This window comes from Rhinopithecus roxellana, chromosome 5, assembly GCF_007565055.1.
Source record: "Rhinopithecus roxellana isolate Shanxi Qingling chromosome 5, ASM756505v1, whole genome shotgun sequence".
In the NCBI taxonomy this organism is placed as follows: Eukaryota; Metazoa; Chordata; class Mammalia; order Primates; family Cercopithecidae; genus Rhinopithecus; species Rhinopithecus roxellana.
The window spans coordinates 82101463-82120708 of record NC_044553.1 but is presented as its reverse complement, the minus strand read 5'-3'; the positions used below and the strand labels follow the sequence as shown (position 1 = coordinate 82120708).

General features: G+C 42.1%; 1 protein-coding gene across 3 annotated transcripts in view; it reads right to left on the bottom strand.

Moving 5' to 3' along the window:
• Window positions 1-19246, bottom strand: part of MAP3K9 (mitogen-activated protein kinase kinase kinase 9) — an 89821-nt gene that overhangs the window by 27731 nt on the left and 42844 nt on the right. For all 3 annotated transcript variants that reach the window (XM_010360625.2, XM_010360626.2, XM_030931026.1), the window contains exons 3-4: window positions 11328-11508; window positions 223-371 (exon numbers count right to left, since the gene is read on the bottom strand). In XM_010360625.2, the coding sequence (XP_010358927.2) occupies window positions 223-371; window positions 11328-11508 (330 nt within the window). The remainder of the gene's footprint in view (window positions 1-222; window positions 372-11327; window positions 11509-19246) is intronic.

Genomic DNA, 19246 nt, shown 5'->3' with positions numbered 1-19246 from the left:
TACTAATTTCACTTCTACAGTGCCTGGAGATGTGACCTCCTTGCAGCAGGGTGTGGACATCATCTTGAAGAAGCCTTTCTAGTTGCCCATAGGATTCCTCCTTAGGTGACTGAAACTTTATCTCCTCTTTCAGTAACTGATCTCATAGAATTGGCCAAACTCTACCCAGTGATTATAAGAGGCAAAGTGTCTCCAGTTTGGTTCAGGCCAGGGTTTACTTACCTTCCATGAGTTTGGCAAAAGGCTCTGGGCATGTAGAAGGAATAGGAAGGGCGAGTTTGTTCATGGCCACTCCATAAGCGACCGCTAAGCCATCAATGCCTCGAAAGGGCACCTCACCAGTCAGCAACTCCCAAAGTAGCACCCCGTAGCTAAGGAGAGGAAGAAGACAGAAGCCATGTAATAAACTTCAGGTACAACTTCACTGCAATAGCTCATGAGTCTTTTCTGAGCATCCCACATTCTCCCCAACACATAGTGAGACTAATGAAACAGAAATACTAATGTGATATAAAAGGGAAACCATAAAGCCTACTAGCTAAAAGCAAAATCTCCGGAGTCAAGCATACTTGCTTGGTTTTCAAGTTTTCTTCCATAATTCCTTAGCTATATGACCTTGGGCAAGGCACTACACCTCTTTAAGCCTCTAATTCCTCATCTGTAAAGCACAAATAACACTATCAGTCTGGCAAGGCTATTGTTGAATTAAATGAGCTACTATAGTGTTTAAATAAGTGCCCAATGGCCATAGCTCTTTCGTTATCATTATTGTTTTGTTTTTAAGATGGAGTTTCGCTCTTCGCTGAGGCTGGAGTGCAGTGGTGCGATCTCGGCTCACTGCAACCTCCATTTCCTGGGTTCAAGAGATTCTCCTGCCTCCACCTCCTGAGTAGCTGGGATTACAGGCATGTGCCACTACACCTGGCTAATTTTTGTATTTTTTGTAGAGACAGGGTTTCACCACATTGGCCAGGCTGGTCTCTGAAACTCCTGACCTCCTGTGATCCTCCCGCCTCAGCCTCTCAAAGTGCTGAGATTATAGGCGTGAGCCACTGCATCTGGCCTGTTATCATTATTATTAAAGAAATAAACTGGGAGAAGAGGCAGCCTCCCAAGTATAATTTTTTTTCTGTTTTAAGAAAACTTCAGCTTTTGTCACAGATACATTTTTTTCCCCAAAGTGCTAGGATTAACAGATTTTTTTTTTTAGCTTTACAAAAAGCAGAGCGCTAACCACTCAAAGCAGATTTTGTTCCTATAAAAGATTTCTTTAAATGCCCACTAGGTTGAATAGATTTCTGTCCCCAGATCAGTGTGAGTGGGTTCTTAACGGAGATCTTTGTCTAATTCAAAGAGAAAAGGTTCACAAGGGTAGATCACATCGGTAGAACAGAGCAGCGCATCGGCTGCGAGAACTTCAGTGTGCCCTCCCTATCTTTCAAGTCCACATAAAGAACTTCTTTTCTCGTGTCCTATGAGTCAGTGAATGTGGAGTACAAAGCTTAATGGAAGAATTATTCTGTGAATTCATGATCAGAACCAGACACAATCACACAGCACTCAGTCTTTCCAGGAATAAGTCAGGACGAGAAACCATGAGGCTATGAATAGTTAGAAGAATGGCTCTCCTTATGTTTTCAACACCAAACTCAACAATAAGTCTTGCAACCAGTAACAAAGGTCATATTCATTTAAACAATAATAATAGGACAGGCGTGGTGGCTCACGTCTGTAATCTCAGACTGTAAATTCAGCCTTTGGGAGGCCAAAGCAGGCAGATCACTTGAGGTCAGGAGATCAAGACCAGCCTGGCCAACATGGCGGAACTCCATCTCCACTAAAAATACAAAAGTTAGCCAGGTGTGGTGGTGGTACACGCCTGTAATCCCAGCTACTTGGGAGGCTGAGGTAGGATGGTCACTTGAATCTAGGAGGCGAACGTTGTAGTAAGCCAAGATCACACCACTGCACTCTAGCCTGGGTGACAGAGTGAGACTCTGTTTCAAAATAATCAATAATAATAATAATAATAAATCCAGTAGCTATTTATCACGAAACCTTATATTTGAAGATCGCGAAGACACTTTACAAACATCACTGTGAATCTCTACAATTCTGATAGCTATTATCAACATTTTGCACATGCGGAAAGCAAGTTTTAGACATGTTTAGGAGCATTTTACTAAGGGCATACACAGAGTACATCATGGTGGGCCCAGACCAGTTGTCAATTTCTTCCCCCTAGAATACCTTCTACCATTTCTCTGTTTGGTAAACTCTAATCATCTTTCAAGATCCAACTCAAATGTCCCATCATTTATTCATTCATCAGATGATGGCTTTACCCCAGTGAGGCCTTCAAATACTATCATTTTCTTTATGCACCTTACCAGGAAAAACCAAAATGCCTGGTAGCCAGTTGATCTTGACTTGTCTAGACAGGAGATGGATTTTAGTTTGGAGGCTTATGGGAATAGTGTTGGACACTTTATGATGCTTTCCCGACATCCCCAGATGTTACTCAGCCTGTTTGGGCTGCCATGCATTGTAGTTGTTTGTCTGCTAGCCTACGGGCTCCTAAAGACCAGGGAAAATTGTTTTTAATCTTTGCATTCTCAGGACCTAGCCCAAGCTCTGGTACACAGGAAGCACTCATAGATATGTGAGTGAGTGGGTGTGTGGGTATGGGAGTGAGCGCATGGTCAGACAGTCCTGCGGGCTGCCCTGGGTCCTCTAGAGGAAAACCCAAACATCATCAAGAATTGCACTATTACACTTCCTGACAAACCTTTCATGTGACTTATCCAGGTAGTGGTCATGCTGGGGAGCTTCTACCAAGTGACCTCCAGGAAATCTCAGCACTGCCAACCAGATTCCTAGGTCAAAGCCACTGTTATCCTCCATTGCTTGCTCTTGGAATTAATGCCCACCTCCATCCTGGAGAATAAAAACTAAAGGTCCCACAGAACCCCTTTCTCCCAACCAGGCAAAGACAGTAGTATCTGGGCCCTAACTACCTGGAAAGATCACAGAGTGTTTCATGTTCTGTTTGTGTCCCTGCATCCCTTCTGTGACAGTTTTCACACTGAGCTCTAAGTGCCCTGTGAAGGTGTCTCAGACCTTCTGGAAGCAAGTGTTGGGGGGGGTTGGGTGGGGGGGGCGTTAATGGGACTGGGACTGGCCCTATTGGCTCCAGCCAGGGCAGCTCTGGGCTTGTTTCTTTGTTTGTCTGCATTCTCTCCCACTTCAGAGGTTCTACAGCTAAAAGGAATGTTAGAACTACTGCCCAAGTAGGCAGAATGCTACCAGAGAAAGATTTAGACAGACTCAGGTCAAATGCCTGTTTTATCACTTAACAGCTATGTGCCATTAGAAGCAAGGTCGCCTCTCCAAACCTAATTTCCTCATCCCTGTAACAAAGACAGCAATACCGACCCTACAGAAGCGTTACAAGGAATCACTAACCCCAACAACTAACCCTCATCCAGAAGTTACCATCTATGGCTAGTAGACCTGTGGTTTCTCCGAAAGGGGCTGAAATGAGAATGTGTCTGAGGAGGCTTATGTAGAGCTACAGTGTTGGTGAGAGCTTTGCTGAGGGACACTGGCATTCAGAGAAGAAGCCTTTCTGGGGCTGACTATACTAGTTTTCCTCTGCCAATGTCCCTCTTTATTTTTACAATGGAAGGTGGGTGATATAAATGAAGACTTGGTATTCTGTTGGTAGGAAAAAAGACTGGAGAAATTCAAGAGAAATACAAGTTTACATGGATCTGAGCTCCAGGGAGAGGTGGGCAGTAGAAATGGATGTGATTTACCTCAGGTTTAGCCAACTTAGTTGCCCTCCCAAGGTTAAAAGGTCAAGAAGTCCTTTGAAGACCATTTGCAAGCAGCCTGGAAGAACTCGTTCAGCTAAGTCACTGCCTCCGAGTGCCTCCCCGCAACACAGACCCACCAGCTCCCACAGTGCTGCCAGTAATTTCCTAAAAGTCCTCACTGCCTAACTCAACCCTCAGAGAATTTACTCTTAGTCAATAATTAATCACCTCCCGAGGCTTGGTAATCCCTTCAACCATTTCCTAGGATCAGAGGAGGAGGGGTGTTTGATGTTTTTTCAAAGTGAGGAAAAGTGGACAGCCATCTTTCTTGACAAAAGGCACAGCAACTCCATGCCTGTGCTGGGCCAGAGCTCTATTTTGTAGTAACCTGCACCATCTCTCCACTGTCAGGTCAGGGTCCATGCTCTGAAAGGAGGTGACCAGTCTCCCTTGAATGAGGTGGGCTGGGGAATGTCTTGCCCTTGGTAATTATCTGTGATTCCACATTCTAGGAACCATACTATTTAATAATCTTTGACAAAGATAATTGTATTAATATATGTGAAAGCACTTTGTAAACTGAAAGTAGCATATAATTCTTCTTCTTAACTGAACCCTCATTCAAAACGATATATTAACATATATGTAATATACATTGATAAACTTATTGACATAACAACATATTTATTAATGTGATTACATGTTCATGTTACATTACATTCAAAAAGCAACTTACAAAACAGAAAGATCCCACTAGGGATAGGCCCACGAGCACATGAATAGGATAAACACACCCAAATATCAATACACATTATCTCTATAAGTGGGTTCAGGGTGATTTTCTTTTCCTGTCTTTTCTTGTTTATCCATATTTTCACATTTTTTCTATAGAAAACGTTTTACTATTGTAATTTTGAGACAGAGTCTCACTCTGTCGCCCAGGCTGGAGTGCAGTGGCACTGTCTCGGCTCACTGCAAGCTCCGCCTTCTGGTTCATGCCATTCTCCTGCCTCAGCTTCCCGAGTAGCTGGGACTACAGGCACCCACCACCACGCCTGGCTAATTTTCTGTATTTTTAGTAGAGACGGGGTTTCACCACATTAGCCAGGATGGTCTCGATCTCCTGACCTCGTGATCCGCCTGCCTCAGCCTCCCAAAGTGCTGGGATTACAGGCATGAGCCACCATGCCTGGCCACTATTGTAATTTTTTAAACTTAAAATGATTAAGGAAATGCCTCCACCTCATCCCACATCCAACAGGCAAGAAGGCCTTGTGGGACGACGCCCTCTGACTGTAACCACTGCTCTACCCACACAGCGCAAAGAAAGGGAACAATTTCAGCAATAGCCTTCTTGAGGCAGTTCCCGATCCAAGCAGACTGGGGAACTTACACAGCTAAGGATCCAGCCCTTTATCATCTCACCCTCCATCACAACATTTGCAGGAGAACTTTAGAAGCACACTCAAAGAGCAGAAAGACAAACCAGTTGGCCCTGGGCACCTGGAATAGCAGAGGCGCAGAGGCCCCCAGCTTTGGATGAGTTCCAGGAGGAGCGAGGTGTGGGGCACTCACTCAGCCAGTACCTGGCACAGGGCAAGCATTCCACAAACACTTCTTGGATGAGTCAGTGAGTTACAAGTCAGTTTGGGAAACAGCTTTGTACCAAGTTCCTAGGTATGCCCTGGCCTTCTCTGGGACACCCTGCTGGGCCCTAGGCACAGTGGGCTGATCATTCAGAAAAGGCTGCCTTAAGTGCAGGAACAAGACTGTACAGATGGTGGCATAACTACAAGCACAGATTGTCACTACACACATATCTAGTTCTAATCATAGCTTTATGTCTGCCACCTGGGTGAACTTAGGCATGTGACTTCAACTGTCTGAGCCCAGTTACCTCATCTGTAAAATGGAAATAATGATCCCTACTTTGGGGGATTCTTGTGAAGACTATAAAAGATGTATAACATTTACCACAGAGCCTAGCGCCCTTAAGCATTTGTAGGTGGTAACAACTGTCACCAGTGCACAAGCATTGCTGTATGTATAGCAGTGGGCACACATTTTCCTCTGCTAAAGGTGAGAGACCATTTGGAGCTACTTAGATGGGTAGACTTGAGGAAGGAGGAATGAAAGGCCCATTTAATGGGTTATAAATTGTGCCTTGAAGGAAATCCTGCAGCATAGAAGCTAAGACAGCTGAAAGGGAGCAGGGTGAATTATGTTTTCAAACCACAATCATCAACCAAACTGGGTCAGGAGGTCTAAGCCCTGGGAACAAGTCTAGACTAGAGCAACTAGAGACCTGCTGGCAGACCATGTGACAATATCCAAGACACACCATTCAAAGTGCTTCTGATTTGAGGTTTACCTCCAAGCGATTTCCTCTAGAGATTAGAATAATTTCATCAGATTCCTCTCACCAGAGGCTCTTCCTTCAAGCCTGCTTTTAGGATCATGGTTATAGGACAAGACCTAGAGGTTAGTCTTAGAACAAGAATACTTAGGGTAAAAGTTGAAAGGTCCTGCCCTTGTTCTTTCGGTGGAGAAAAAAGTTCTGCAATAGCCTTGTCCTTCCCTGTCTACCATTTCTGTCATCCTGAGAAGACTCTATATGAGGCATTTGTGCTTTCCCTTCCCACTGGGAAGGTGCTTGGATACATGACACAATTCTGTCCAAATCATCACCAGCAGAAACCTTTGGAGTGTGTGACAATAAAACCTGAGCAATTTCAGGGTTAGGCTGGGAAAAGAAACATAGTGGGAATATTGGAGGTAGAAAACAATCATGTTACTGAGAAGTCATGGTTTTCCATTAAAAAAGGCAAGAGAAAGTTGAGTGCGAAAAGCGGCTGCTTGTCCCCTCAAATCCACCCTTCCTGTCTTCCATAGTGGGGCACACAGTTGTCTAGCTAGAACATATATTTTTCTGCCTCCCTTGGAGCCAGGTGTGCCCACATAACCAGGTGCAGGCAATGGGGTGTGCAGAGATGTGTACAACTTCTGGATGGTCTCCAAATGAAAGATAAACTGTGCTTGCCATGAGTAAGTTCTCCTTCCTCTTTTATGAAAACTGTAATACACATGTAACAGTCACCCAATTTAACCATTCGGGCAAGATCAATGCACTGAGGGAATCTAAAAGAAGCTAGGTTCCTAAAAGATCTCATGGGGCACAGTTGCCCTGCTAGTGTGGGCTATCTAGACTAGTTTTTGAAAGAGAATATGCTTCTATGCTATTTAAGCCTCCATATCTGTAGGCCTCTTTGTAATAGCAGCTTAGCTTAATTAATGTATTAATTAATCGCATTAGCATATGGTCAAGCAATGAAAGTGTTAAACTGAAACATGAAATTGCTGATTTTACATATCAAAAATAGTTGAATATCAGCATACAACTCAACTTAATGAGATCAGGTCAGATATTTTAAGGAAAGTTAAACTCATTTCTTCTCATTAGCTACTTCACCCTGTAATTAATGCATGGTAAAATAAGGTTCAATATACAGATACTACAAAACATCACTGAAAGAAGTTAAAGGAGGTCTAAATAAATGGAAAGATATCCCATGATCATGAATTGGATGACTTATTAAGATGTCAATAGGGCCAGGCACAGTAGCTCACACCCCTAATCCCAGCACTTTGGGAGACCAAGGCAGGTGAACAGCTTGAGCTCAGGAGTTCAAGACTAGCCTGGGCAACATGGCGAAACCCTGTCTCTACAAAACTAAATAAATAAATAAAAGGGGGGAGCATGCCTGTAGCTCCAGCTACTTAGGAGGCTGAGGCAGGAGGATCACCTGAGTCCAGGAGGTCAAGGCTGTGGTGAGCCATGATTATACCACTGCACTCCAGCTCAAGCAATAGAGACCCTGTCTGCGGGGGGCGGGGGGGGGGGGCAGGGGAAGATGTCAATAGTCCACAAAGCTACAGATTTGATGCAATTCCTATCAAAATCCCAGCTATCTATTTTATAGAAATTAACAAAATTATCCTAAGATTCATTAAATGCAAAGGACTCAGAATGGCCAAAACAATCTTCAAAAAGAAGAACAAAATTGGAATCACATTTCCTAATTTCAAAACTGACCACAAAGTCATACTAATTAAGAAAGGGTGGTATTGGCATAAGGACAGACATAGATTAATGGAGTAGAACCGAGAATCTAGAAATAAACCTTTATATTTCTGGTAAATTGATAAAAGTGACCAGACAAATAATGTGATGGGAAAAAATAGTCTTTTCAATAAATGGGGCCTGGATAACTGAATAGCCACATGAAAAATAATAAAGTTGGACCCCTACCTCACACCACATACAAAAATTAAGTCAAAATGGATCAGAGACATGAAAGTAAGAGCTGAGATTATAAAACTCTTAGAAAAAAATATAGGTGTGTAAGTCTTCATGACTTTGAACTAGGCAATGTTTTTTAGATATGACATCAAAAGCACAACCCACAGATGACAAAATAAACTAGACATCATCAAAATTAAAAACACTGTTTCAAAGAACAGCCTTAAGAAAGTGGAAAAACAATCTACAGAATGGAAAAAAAATTGCTAATCATATATCTGACAACAGAATAGAAAGGACTCTTTCAGCTCAACAATAAAAAAACAAATACTCTAATTTTTTAATTGGCAAAGGATTTGAACAGATATTTCTTCAGGTTCAGAGATATAATTGGCCAAAAGTACATGAAAAGATACTCAACATCACAAGTCATTTAGTGAAATGCAAATCAAAATTACGATAAAATACTATTTCATACCCACAAGGATGGACATAACTTTTTTTTTAAAAAAGACAATAATAAGTATTGAAAAGATGTGGTGAAATTGTAACACTATTCATACATTGCTAAAGGGAATATAACAAAATGGTATAGCTATGATGAAAAAGTTTGGTGGTTCCTCAAAAAGTTAAACATAGAACTGCTACATGATTCAGCAATTCCACTCCTAGGGATAGACCCAAGAAAACTGACGTTTACACAAGAAACTTATGCTTAGACAAAAGCTTGTGTTGTACACAAGTGTCCATAGCAGCATTATTCATAACAGCCAAAAAGCAAAAACAACCCAAATGCCCATCAACTGATGAATGGATAAACAAATGTGGTCTATCCATACAATGGAATATTATTAAGCCTTAAAAAGGAATGAAATTCTGATATAAGTTACAACATGGATGAATCTTTTTTTTTTTTGTTTTTGAGATGGAGTTTCACTCTTGTTTCCCAGGCTGGAGTGCAGTGGCACGATCCCAGGTCACTGCAACATCTGCCCCCAGGGTTCAAGACTGCCTTAGCCTCCTGAGTAGCTGGGATTATTAGGCACATGCCACCACACCTGGCTAATTTTGTATTACAACATGGATGAACACTGAAAACATTATGCTAAATGAAAGAAGCCTAGTCACAAAAGACCACATATGGTATGATTCCATTTATGTGAAATATCCAGAATAGGCAAATTCATAAAGACAGAAAGTAAATCAGTGTTTGCTAGGGAGTAGAAGGAGGAAGGATTAGGGAAGAACTGATAATAGATATGGGGCTTCTTTTTTCAGTGGTAAAAATGTTCTGGAAATTGGCCGGGCATGGAAATTGCTCGCCTATAATCCCAGCACCTTAAGAGGCCAAGACAGATGGACTGCTTGAGATCAGGAGTTAAAGACCAGCCTGGTCAACATGGCGAAATCTCATCTCTACTAAAAATACAAAAATACAAAAAAAAGATTTCTTGGGCCCGGGAGTTTGGGACCAGCCTGAGCAGCATAGTGAGACCCCCATCTCTACAAAAAATTGAAAAATTATCCAGGTGTGGTGGCATGCACCTCTAGTCCCAACTACTTGGGAGGCTGAGGCAGGAGAATCGCTTGAACTCAGAAGGCAGAGGTGGCAGTGGGCCAAGATCATGCCACTGTACTCCAGCCCGAGCAACAGAGTGAGACTCCATCTCAAAAAAAAAAAAAGTTCTGGAAATAGATAGTGGTTGTAATGGGCTGAATGGTGGCCCTGAAAAGGTATGTCCATGTCCTAATACCCAGAATCCTTATTTGAATCATTATCTCCACTAGAGTCTCTGGAGGGTGTGGCCCTGCCCACATCGCTTTCAGGCTTCCGGCCTCCAGAACTACAAAAGCATGCACTTCTGTTGCTTTAAGCCACTAGGAATAGTAATTTGCTACAGCAGCCCTAGGAAACTAATAACAATGGTGACCCATAAACACCTTTTAAATATACTAAAAACCATTGACTTACATGATTATTTACTTCTTGAGACAGGGTCTCACTCTCTCACCCAGGCTGAAGTGCAGTAGTGCAATTACGGCTCACTGCAGCCTCCACCTCTCAGGCTTAAGTAATCCTTCCATCTCAGCCTCCCACGTAGCTGGGACTAGAGGTGCATGCCACCACACCTGGATAATTTTTCAATTTTTTGTAGAGATGGGGGTCTCACTATGCTGCTCAGGCTGGTCCCAAACTCCCGGGCCCAAGAAATCTTTCCACCTTAGCCTCCCAAAGTCCTGGGATTACAGGCATTAGCCACTATCCAGCCAACTTCTATACTTTAAAGTGTACAAAGGGTTAGCTTTATGGTATGTGAATAATAGCTCAATAAAACTATTATTTAAAATATACGTGCACACACACACACACACACACACACACAGAAGCTCACTTTATAATATATCAGGATAATAACTCCATGGACTGATATATAATGATAAACTACAGTCCTTTCTTTTGTATACCAAGGTGATGCTACTGTCCCACAGCCATGACGACTGAGTAGTTGCTCATCCTTCCTCAGCTGGGAAAATTTTTAGATCTATTTCCTTGCAACTTTTTGGGCTCACATTAACTAGGAGGATGGCTAGTCATTTCTAGTCTGTGGCTCTGCAGTTCTGGGTATATACTTGGGACCCATTTTTTTTTTTCCGATTTCTGGATTAATGTCAACAGATAGAGCCTTGACTAAAATATTAACTAGATAACTGGAAAAGATAATTTTTAGGCCATCAAGAAAAAAGAGACTGCACAAAGAATATTCAATGGCTTAGGAGCTTCGTGTGAAGACATTGGGTTAATCTTCTCCCCAAGTTCAGCAGTAACAGCCATGAAAGCCTAGCACTGTTGCTAAGCAAGCTAGGCTGATCCTCGCGAAGCTCCCCAGGAGGGACTGAGTGTCCTTCCCATCTTACAGGGCAGAGATGGGAGTACATGTTGCCCCTGGAATCTATTGGCCTTTCCTAGGGAGGAATCACCAGCAAAAAGTGGCCTGCGTATAGCACTTGAGGGATTTTTTTGGTAGATGAAAGCATTAGAAACCGTCCCCTGGCAACATGGGAACTGGCATAGATGACTGTGTGGGGAGGTCACTTAGACCTATTTCGGGTGCCTGGGATCCTATGTAACCTCAATTCTCCAAGTCTTGAAATATGTGTGCCACCAAGATGGACCTGGGAAATGCTGTCCCTGGCCCTCTGGACCTTACCTCCACACGTCACTGCCTTTGGAAAACATGGAGGCCCGGATGACTTCGGGTGCCATCCAAGCATATGTTCCTGCTGCACTCATCTTGGTGGTTCGGTGCCATTCCCGAGCCAGGCCAAAATCAGTGATCTTCAGAATCTTGTTGCTTAGGTCTCCATTCTCCACCTTCTGGAGGATCAATACTGGGCAAAGAAATGAATACAGAAGAAACCAGAGTCTGCATTAATCACAGGAAAACCACAGAACAGAACTCTTCTGCCATCCTCCTGGCCTCTCCTGTGGGCTCCAGCATTTACCTGCCATAGACTGATGGTCAGAGCCATCATTTCTTAAACACCTATAGCGCATTCATTTTTGTACCACCCATTTTATAGTCACTATCTCTAATCCTCACAACAACTTACAAGGCAGGTACTATTGCCATCTCAGTTTTACTGATGAAGAAACTAAGATACACACATCACAATTAAATAAATTCCTGGCTGGGCATGGTGGCTCGCGCATGTAATCCCAGCATTTGGGGAGGCCAAGACGGGTGGATCACCTGAGATTAGGAGTTCGACACTTGCCTGGCCAACATGGTGAAACCTCGTCTCTAATAAAAATACAACAAATTAGCTGGGCATGGTGGTGCACGCCAGTGACTCTCAATAATCATGTCCTCAAATACTGGTATCTACCAAGCACCCATTGCTACTAATCATTAAAGCGCCAAAGCTTGTGAAAGCCTTATTTTATTTTTTGTAGACCTTTTTTTTGAGCTGAAATCTACATAACATAAAATTAACCATTTCAAAGTGAACAATTTAGTGATATTGAGTACATTCACAATGTTGTACAACTACCACCTCCGTCTAGTTCCAAAACATTTTCACCACTCCAAAAGGAAACCCTGTACTCATTAAGCAATTATTCCCCATTCTCCCTCCTCCCAAACCCTAGCAACCACTATCGCCTTTGTCTTTATGGATTTACCTGTTCTGAACACTTCATGTAAACTCAATCATACAATATGTGACACACCTACTTATTTCATTGAACATGTTTTCAAGTCCATCCACATTATAACATGTCAGTACTTCATTTCTCTTTATGGATGAATAATATTCCACTGTATGTACATACTAGTTTCTCCTTTTGTCCACTGATAGACACATGGGTTGTTTCCACTTTCTGCCTGCTGTGACTAGTGTGTATGAACATGTGTATACATATATTTGTATACTTGTCATTTGGGAGGTATATACCTAGGAGCATATTTGCTAGATCACATGGTAATTCGTTTGTCTTTTTAAGGAACCACCAAATTGTTCTGCACAGCAGCTGAATCATTTTACGTTTCCACAAGCAGACTATGGGGGCTCTAAGTATTCTCCACATCCTCACGAATACTTGTTATTTTCCTTATTATTGGTATTCTTATTGCCAACCTAGTGCATGTGATATGGTAACTCACTGTGGTTTGGGTTTGTATTTCCCTGATGACTAATGATATTGAACATCTAACTTCTCATGAGCTTGTTGTCCATTTGTATATGTTCTTTGGAGAAATGTCCATTCAATCCTTTGTCCATTTTTAAAGTGGGTGGTTTGTCTTTTTATTATTGAGTTATAAGAGCTCTTCATATATTCTGATACTAGACCCTCATCAGATACATGACTTGCAAATATTTCTCCCATTCTGTTGGCTGTCTTCTCACTTACTTGATACTTTTGATACACCAAAGTTTTTAATTTAGATGAAGTCCACTTTATTTTTTTATTTATTGCACATACTTTTGGTATAATATCTAAGAACCATTAACAAATTCAAGATCATGAAGATTTAATTCTATGTTTTCTTCCAAAAGTTTTATGGTTTCAGCTCTTACATTTAGGTCATTGATCCATTTTTAATTTCTGCATATAATATGAGATAGAGGTCCAACTTCACTCTTTTGCATGTGGCTATGCAGTTGTCCCAGCCCCATTTGTTTAAAGAGTAAAGCTTTAAAACAAAAACAGAGTGGACAGCGGTTATCCCCCAACATACTTTCCCGAGTGGAAGCGAAAGGTTATATTCACAGCAGTTTACATATTTGTACCACTGCAGTAAGCCCACTATAAACTTCTACCACTGACAAACAGTTGTGGCAATAACAAATTGTCATGCTTTCACGTCTTGAAAAATGTAAGAATATTTTATCAAATTTTGGTGAAGTCCATGACAGTGCATTGTATAAACCTCACCTCTCCTGTCAGGCAACGGCAAAAACAGTCATGCACCACATAATGACGTTTCAGTCAGTGACAGACCACATACATGACAGCGGTACCACAAGGTAAGAATAGGGTTAAAAACTTCCTATCACCTAGTGATGATGGCAGCTGCCATAATGTCATAGCACCACATATTCTCATGTGTCTGTGGTGATGCTGCTGTAAACAAACTTACTGTGCGGCCAGTCGTATAATAGCACAGCATATACAATTATGTACCATACATAATACTTGATAATGCTAATAAGCAACTATGTTACTGATTTATGTATTACTGTTTTTTCTTGGACCCAAGGTCTCACTCTGTCACTCAGGCTGGTGTGCAGTGGTGCAATCATAGCTCACTGCAGCCTCAATCTCCTGGACTCAAGTGATTCTCCCACCTCAGCCTCCTGAGTAGCTGTGACTATAGGTATGTGCCACCACGCCCAGTTCATTAGTTTAGTTTTTGTAGAGAAGGGGGTCTCACTTCATTGTCCAGGCTGGTCTCAAGCTCCTCGGCTCAAGCGATCCTCCCACCTCGGCCTCCCAAATTGTTGGGATTACTGGTGGGAGCCATTGTGCCTGGCCAGCATACTATACTTTTTACCATTATTTTAGAGTGCACTCCTTCTACTTATGTAAAAAAAAAAAAAGTTAACTGTCAAACGGCATTAGGCAGGTTCTTCAGGAAGCATTCCAGAAGAAGGCATTGTTATTACAGGAGATAACAGCTCCAGGTGTGTTTTGCCCCTTCCAGTGGAACAAGATGTAGAGGTGGAAGACTGTGATATTGATAATCTTGACCCTGTGTAGACCAAAGCTAAAGTGTGTGTTTGTGTCTTAATTTTTAACAAAAAAGTTTAAAATGTAAAAACAATAACAAAAAACGTATGTTTTAAAAAAAAATGTAGGCCAAGCGTGGTGGCTTATGCCTGTAATCCCAGCACTTTTGGAGGGCAAGGTGGGAGGATCGTTTGAGCCCAGGAGCTGGAGAGCAGCCTGGAAAACATAGCGAAACCTTGTCTCTACAAAGAAATTGAAAAATTAGCCAGGTGTGGTGGTGCATGCCTATAGTCCCAGCTACTCAGGAGGCTGAGGTAGGAGGATCACTTGAGCCTGGGAAGTCAAAGCTGCAGAGAGCCATGATCATACCACTGTACTTCAGTTTGAGCGGCAGAGTGAGACCTCTCACTCTCAAAAAAAAAAAAAAAAAAAAAAAAAAAAGTAAATAGAAAAAAGCTCATAGAATACAGATAAAAGAAAGGAAATGTTTTTGTACAGCTGTACAGTGTGTTTATGTTAAGCTCTATTGTTAAAAAAGAGTTACGAAGTAAACAACTTTTGTTTATAAAGTTAAAAAGTTACAGTAAACTAAGATTAATTTATTATTGAAAAAAGAAAATTTTTCAGCTGGGCGCGGTAGCTCAGGCCTACAATCCCAGCACTTTGGGAGGCCGAGGCAGGAGGATCACTTGAGGTCAACAGTTCAAGACCAGCCTGGCCAACACAGCAAAAACCCATCTCTACTAAAGATACAAAAAATTAGCTGGGTGTGGTGGTGCGTGCTTGTACTCCCAGCTACTCAGGAGGTTGAGGCAGAAGAACTGCTTGAACCTGGGAGGCAGAGGTTGCAGTGAGCCATGATTGCACCACTGCACATGAGCCTGGGTGACAGAGTGAGACTCCGTCTAAATAAAAAGTTTTCTTTATAAATTTAGTGTAGCCTAAGTGTACAGTGTTTAATATAAAGTCTATGGTGGTGCACAGTAATGTCCTAGGTCTTCACATTCACTCACTATTCACTCACCCAGAGCAACTTCCAGTCCTGTAAGCTCCATTCATGGTGAGTGTTCTGTAAAGATGTACCATTTTTAATTTTAAATCACATTTTTACTGTACCTTTTCTATTTATAGATACATTTAGATACACAAATTCTTACCACTGCATTACAATTGTCTACAATATTCAGTACAGTAACATGTACAGGTTTGTAGCCTGGAAACAACAGACTACACCAGGGGTGTCCAATCTTTTGGCCTCCCTGGGCCACATTGCAAATGTCTTGGGCCACACATAAAATACACTAACAACAGCTGATAAGCTGAAGAAAGAAAAAAAAAAAAAAGGAAAAGCTGTCCTGAGCCACAGCAGGACAGGTTTGGGCTACACCATATAGCCCAGGTGTGTAGTATAAGTACACTCTGATGTTCGCACAATGATGAAATTGCCTAATGATGCATTTCTCAGAATGTATCCCTGCCATTAAGTGATGTGTGACTGTACTGAGAAGAACTAACAAGTCTAGGTGTAAGTCAATGGGGGCCTGGCCAGGCAGTGGAACAGAAAGGAGAAGATACATTGGAACTAAAGACCTAGTGATTAACTAGATGTAGGGGCTTGATGGAGAAGGAAGACATCTCCAGCCTTTCAGGTTTGGGTGACAAGCAGAAGAATGGTGGTGCCCCTAATTGGGAAGTTCAGAGAAAAAGCCCATTTGAAGAAGCCAAGTTTAGTTTTGGAAATAATGGGTCTAGATTCACAGTAACAAGAGTCAGTATGGAACAGGAAAAGAGGAGATAATTTAAATCCTAGGCTTGACACTCTTAATGTGACCCTGGACAAATCTCTTACACTTTGTACCTCAATTCCTGCTTCTACAAAATGGGGATAAAGATTAAAGGTGATACAGTAATCAAGCAACTAGCAGAGTACCTGGCACTTGGAACACTATAGTTATTATTATAATTAGGTATCCTGTACTTAAACGGAAACCATAGGGTTCAGTGCTCAAGGGACTGATACGGAAGCCCTGGCAGTCCCTGACACACAATAACCATGCAATATGTTTTTGCTGTAGAGATAAATGGAATGCTTGATTAATAATGACAGTCACTCATTATGGGTCACTCACTAGCAGCACGATGCTGTTTATGTCCATCGCCTTTATTAATCCTTAAATCAACCCTCAAAAGTAGGCATAATTATTTCCCCCATTTTATGCACTCCAAACCAGACACAAAAAGGTTAAGCCAGTTGCCCAGTCAGTGAGGGACAGGGAAGGGAATCAAATCCAGATCTGTCTGACTTCAGAACCACATTATTTACCTTTGTGCCATGCCGTACAGAGGCCAAAAAGAAATCCTATGTGTCTTTAAGCCTTGCCTCCAATTCTGCCTAATCCCTAAAACTGTCATTGATCAGTCAACCCTGCACTTCTTTTTCCTGAATTCTCCCTTCAGCATCCAAATACCACATAATCTAACATTATATGCACTTCTAATCATTCCTGACTGCTGCATATATATGAGGGTCATCATTTCCGCTAGATGTGATACAGTATGACTCCTAGAAAGCAAAAACCTCATTCTTTTTCTTCTGGAACTTACGCCATATCCCCTTTAAGAACCAAGCACAGGACAAGGCTCTTTGAAAGAACTCATCCCGGCTGGGTGTGGTGGCTCATGTCTGTAATCTCAGCACTTTAGGAGGCCGAGGGTGGATCACCCGAGGTCAGCAGTTCAAGACCAGCCTGGTCAACATAGCACAACCCTGTCTCTACTAAAAATACAAAAATAAGCTGGGCGGGGTGGCACACACTCGTAGTTCCAGCTACTTGGGAGGCTGAGGCAGGAGAATTTCTTGATCCCATGAGGCGGAGGTCGAAGGGAGCCAAGATTGCACCACTGTACTATAGCCTGGGTGACAGAATGAGACTCAGTCTCAAAAAAAAAAAGAAAAAAAAAAAGAACTCATCTCTTGCTGGTCATGTACTTGACCAATGGGATATCTATGCATCTTCTCAAACTATCCACTTTCCCATGTTATTGCTGCCAGGTATTGGGACAGGGGGTGGAGGGGCATTGGGAGGCGACTAGAGAAAGGGTAATACCTCAGCCAGGGGTTCACCAGTGACTAACACACCCAGCTATTGCCAGGTGGAGCAGGGAACACACAGGGAAAGATAACCTGAAGACTCTCAGCTTATCTCAATGGACTTTCCCCTTCTATAAGGAAAGATAACGTGACAAAAGTGAACATCAGGTCAAGACAGGGTCTCACTCTGTTGCCCAGCATGGAGTGCAGTGGCGCAATCATAGCTCACTGTCACCTTGAACTACTGGGCTCAAGCATTCTTCCACCTCAGCATTCTGAGTAGCAAGGACTACAGGTACACACCACCATGCTCAGCTAATTTTTTTATTTTTTATGTAGACCGGTTGGTCGTGAACTCCTGGCCTCAAGTGATCTTCCTTCCTCAGCTTCCTAAACACTGGAATTACAGAAGTGAGCCACTGTGCCTGACACAAAGACATCATTCTTGATTATTTCCCAATTAGGACACCAACTATATATACCACTTAATATTATTATTTAAATAACAGTTAATGGGCATCAAAAAATAGAATAAGACCTAGTATTTGATAGCACAACAGTGTGACTATAGTCAAATTAATTTAATTGTACATTTAAAAATAACTAAAAGTATAATTGAGCTGCTTGTAACACAAAGGATAAACGCTTAAGGGGATAGATACCCCATTTTCCATGATGTGATTATTATGCATCACATTCCTGTATCAAAATATCTCATGTACCCCAAAAATATATACACCTACTATGTACCCACAAAAATTAAACATTAAACAAAAATTTTAAAGAAATTTTATATTACGATTATAAATGGGAAAGCCAAAAATTTTCCTAACATTGAGTAATCTGTACAAACATATAAAATGAAACAAAAATAAATGGTGTCGTAGCAGACCCACATATGGTCAAAGTGCTGAGCCTAAGGCCTGCCTTCTCTGATTGAGAAGAAAGATTTGAAGTGTTAGAGAGGAATTATAGACAAACAGCCCCAAAATGAATGTTGATCCTCCATTTATACAAAGAAGTTGAATGACTTTCTTTGGGATTCAATGTTGCTTAATGCACACCACTTAAAATGGTCTCAAGGCCATCCCATTAGGAGGTCAGCAGGAGAAATGGGAGGTGTCTTGCCACAAAGGGCTTTGTGAATCTGACCTAATATCATTTAGCCGAGGCCAGGCTCTCAAAACTTGGCATCACTGAGGCGACTCTCCCATTAAGCCCTAATGGTAAACTTAGCTTTGGTTGATGATCTATGTCATTTTCAGATTTCTTATTTATTATTCATCTCCATTAGTACAAGGGGCTCCAATCTGCTAAATGCTCACCTTGGTGCCAAGGCTCATGTCCTCAGGCCTGCATTTGGTTCAGATGATTCGGCACCATCTCTCCTACATTAGGTAACTCAGCTAATTTGGTTTTGAGGGTTACGTTTTGTTTTATTTCTTTTTTTTTTTTTTTTTTTTTGAGGCGGAGTCTCACTCTGTCGCCCAGGCTGGAGTGCAGTGGCCGGATCTCGGCTCACTGCAAGCTCCGCCTCCCGGGTTCACGCCATTCTCCTGCCTCAGCCTCCCGAGTAGCTGGGACTACAGGCGCCCGTCACCTCGCCCAGCTAGTTTTTTTGTATTTTTTAGTAGAGACGGGGTTTCACTGTGTTAGCCAGGATGGTCTCGATCTCCTGACCTCGTGATCCGCCCGTCTCGGCCTCCCAAAGTGCTGGGATTACAGGCTTGAGCCACCGCGCCCGGCCTTGTTTTATTTCTTAAAGTTTATTGTTAAATGTATTATACACATAGGAGAGTACACTA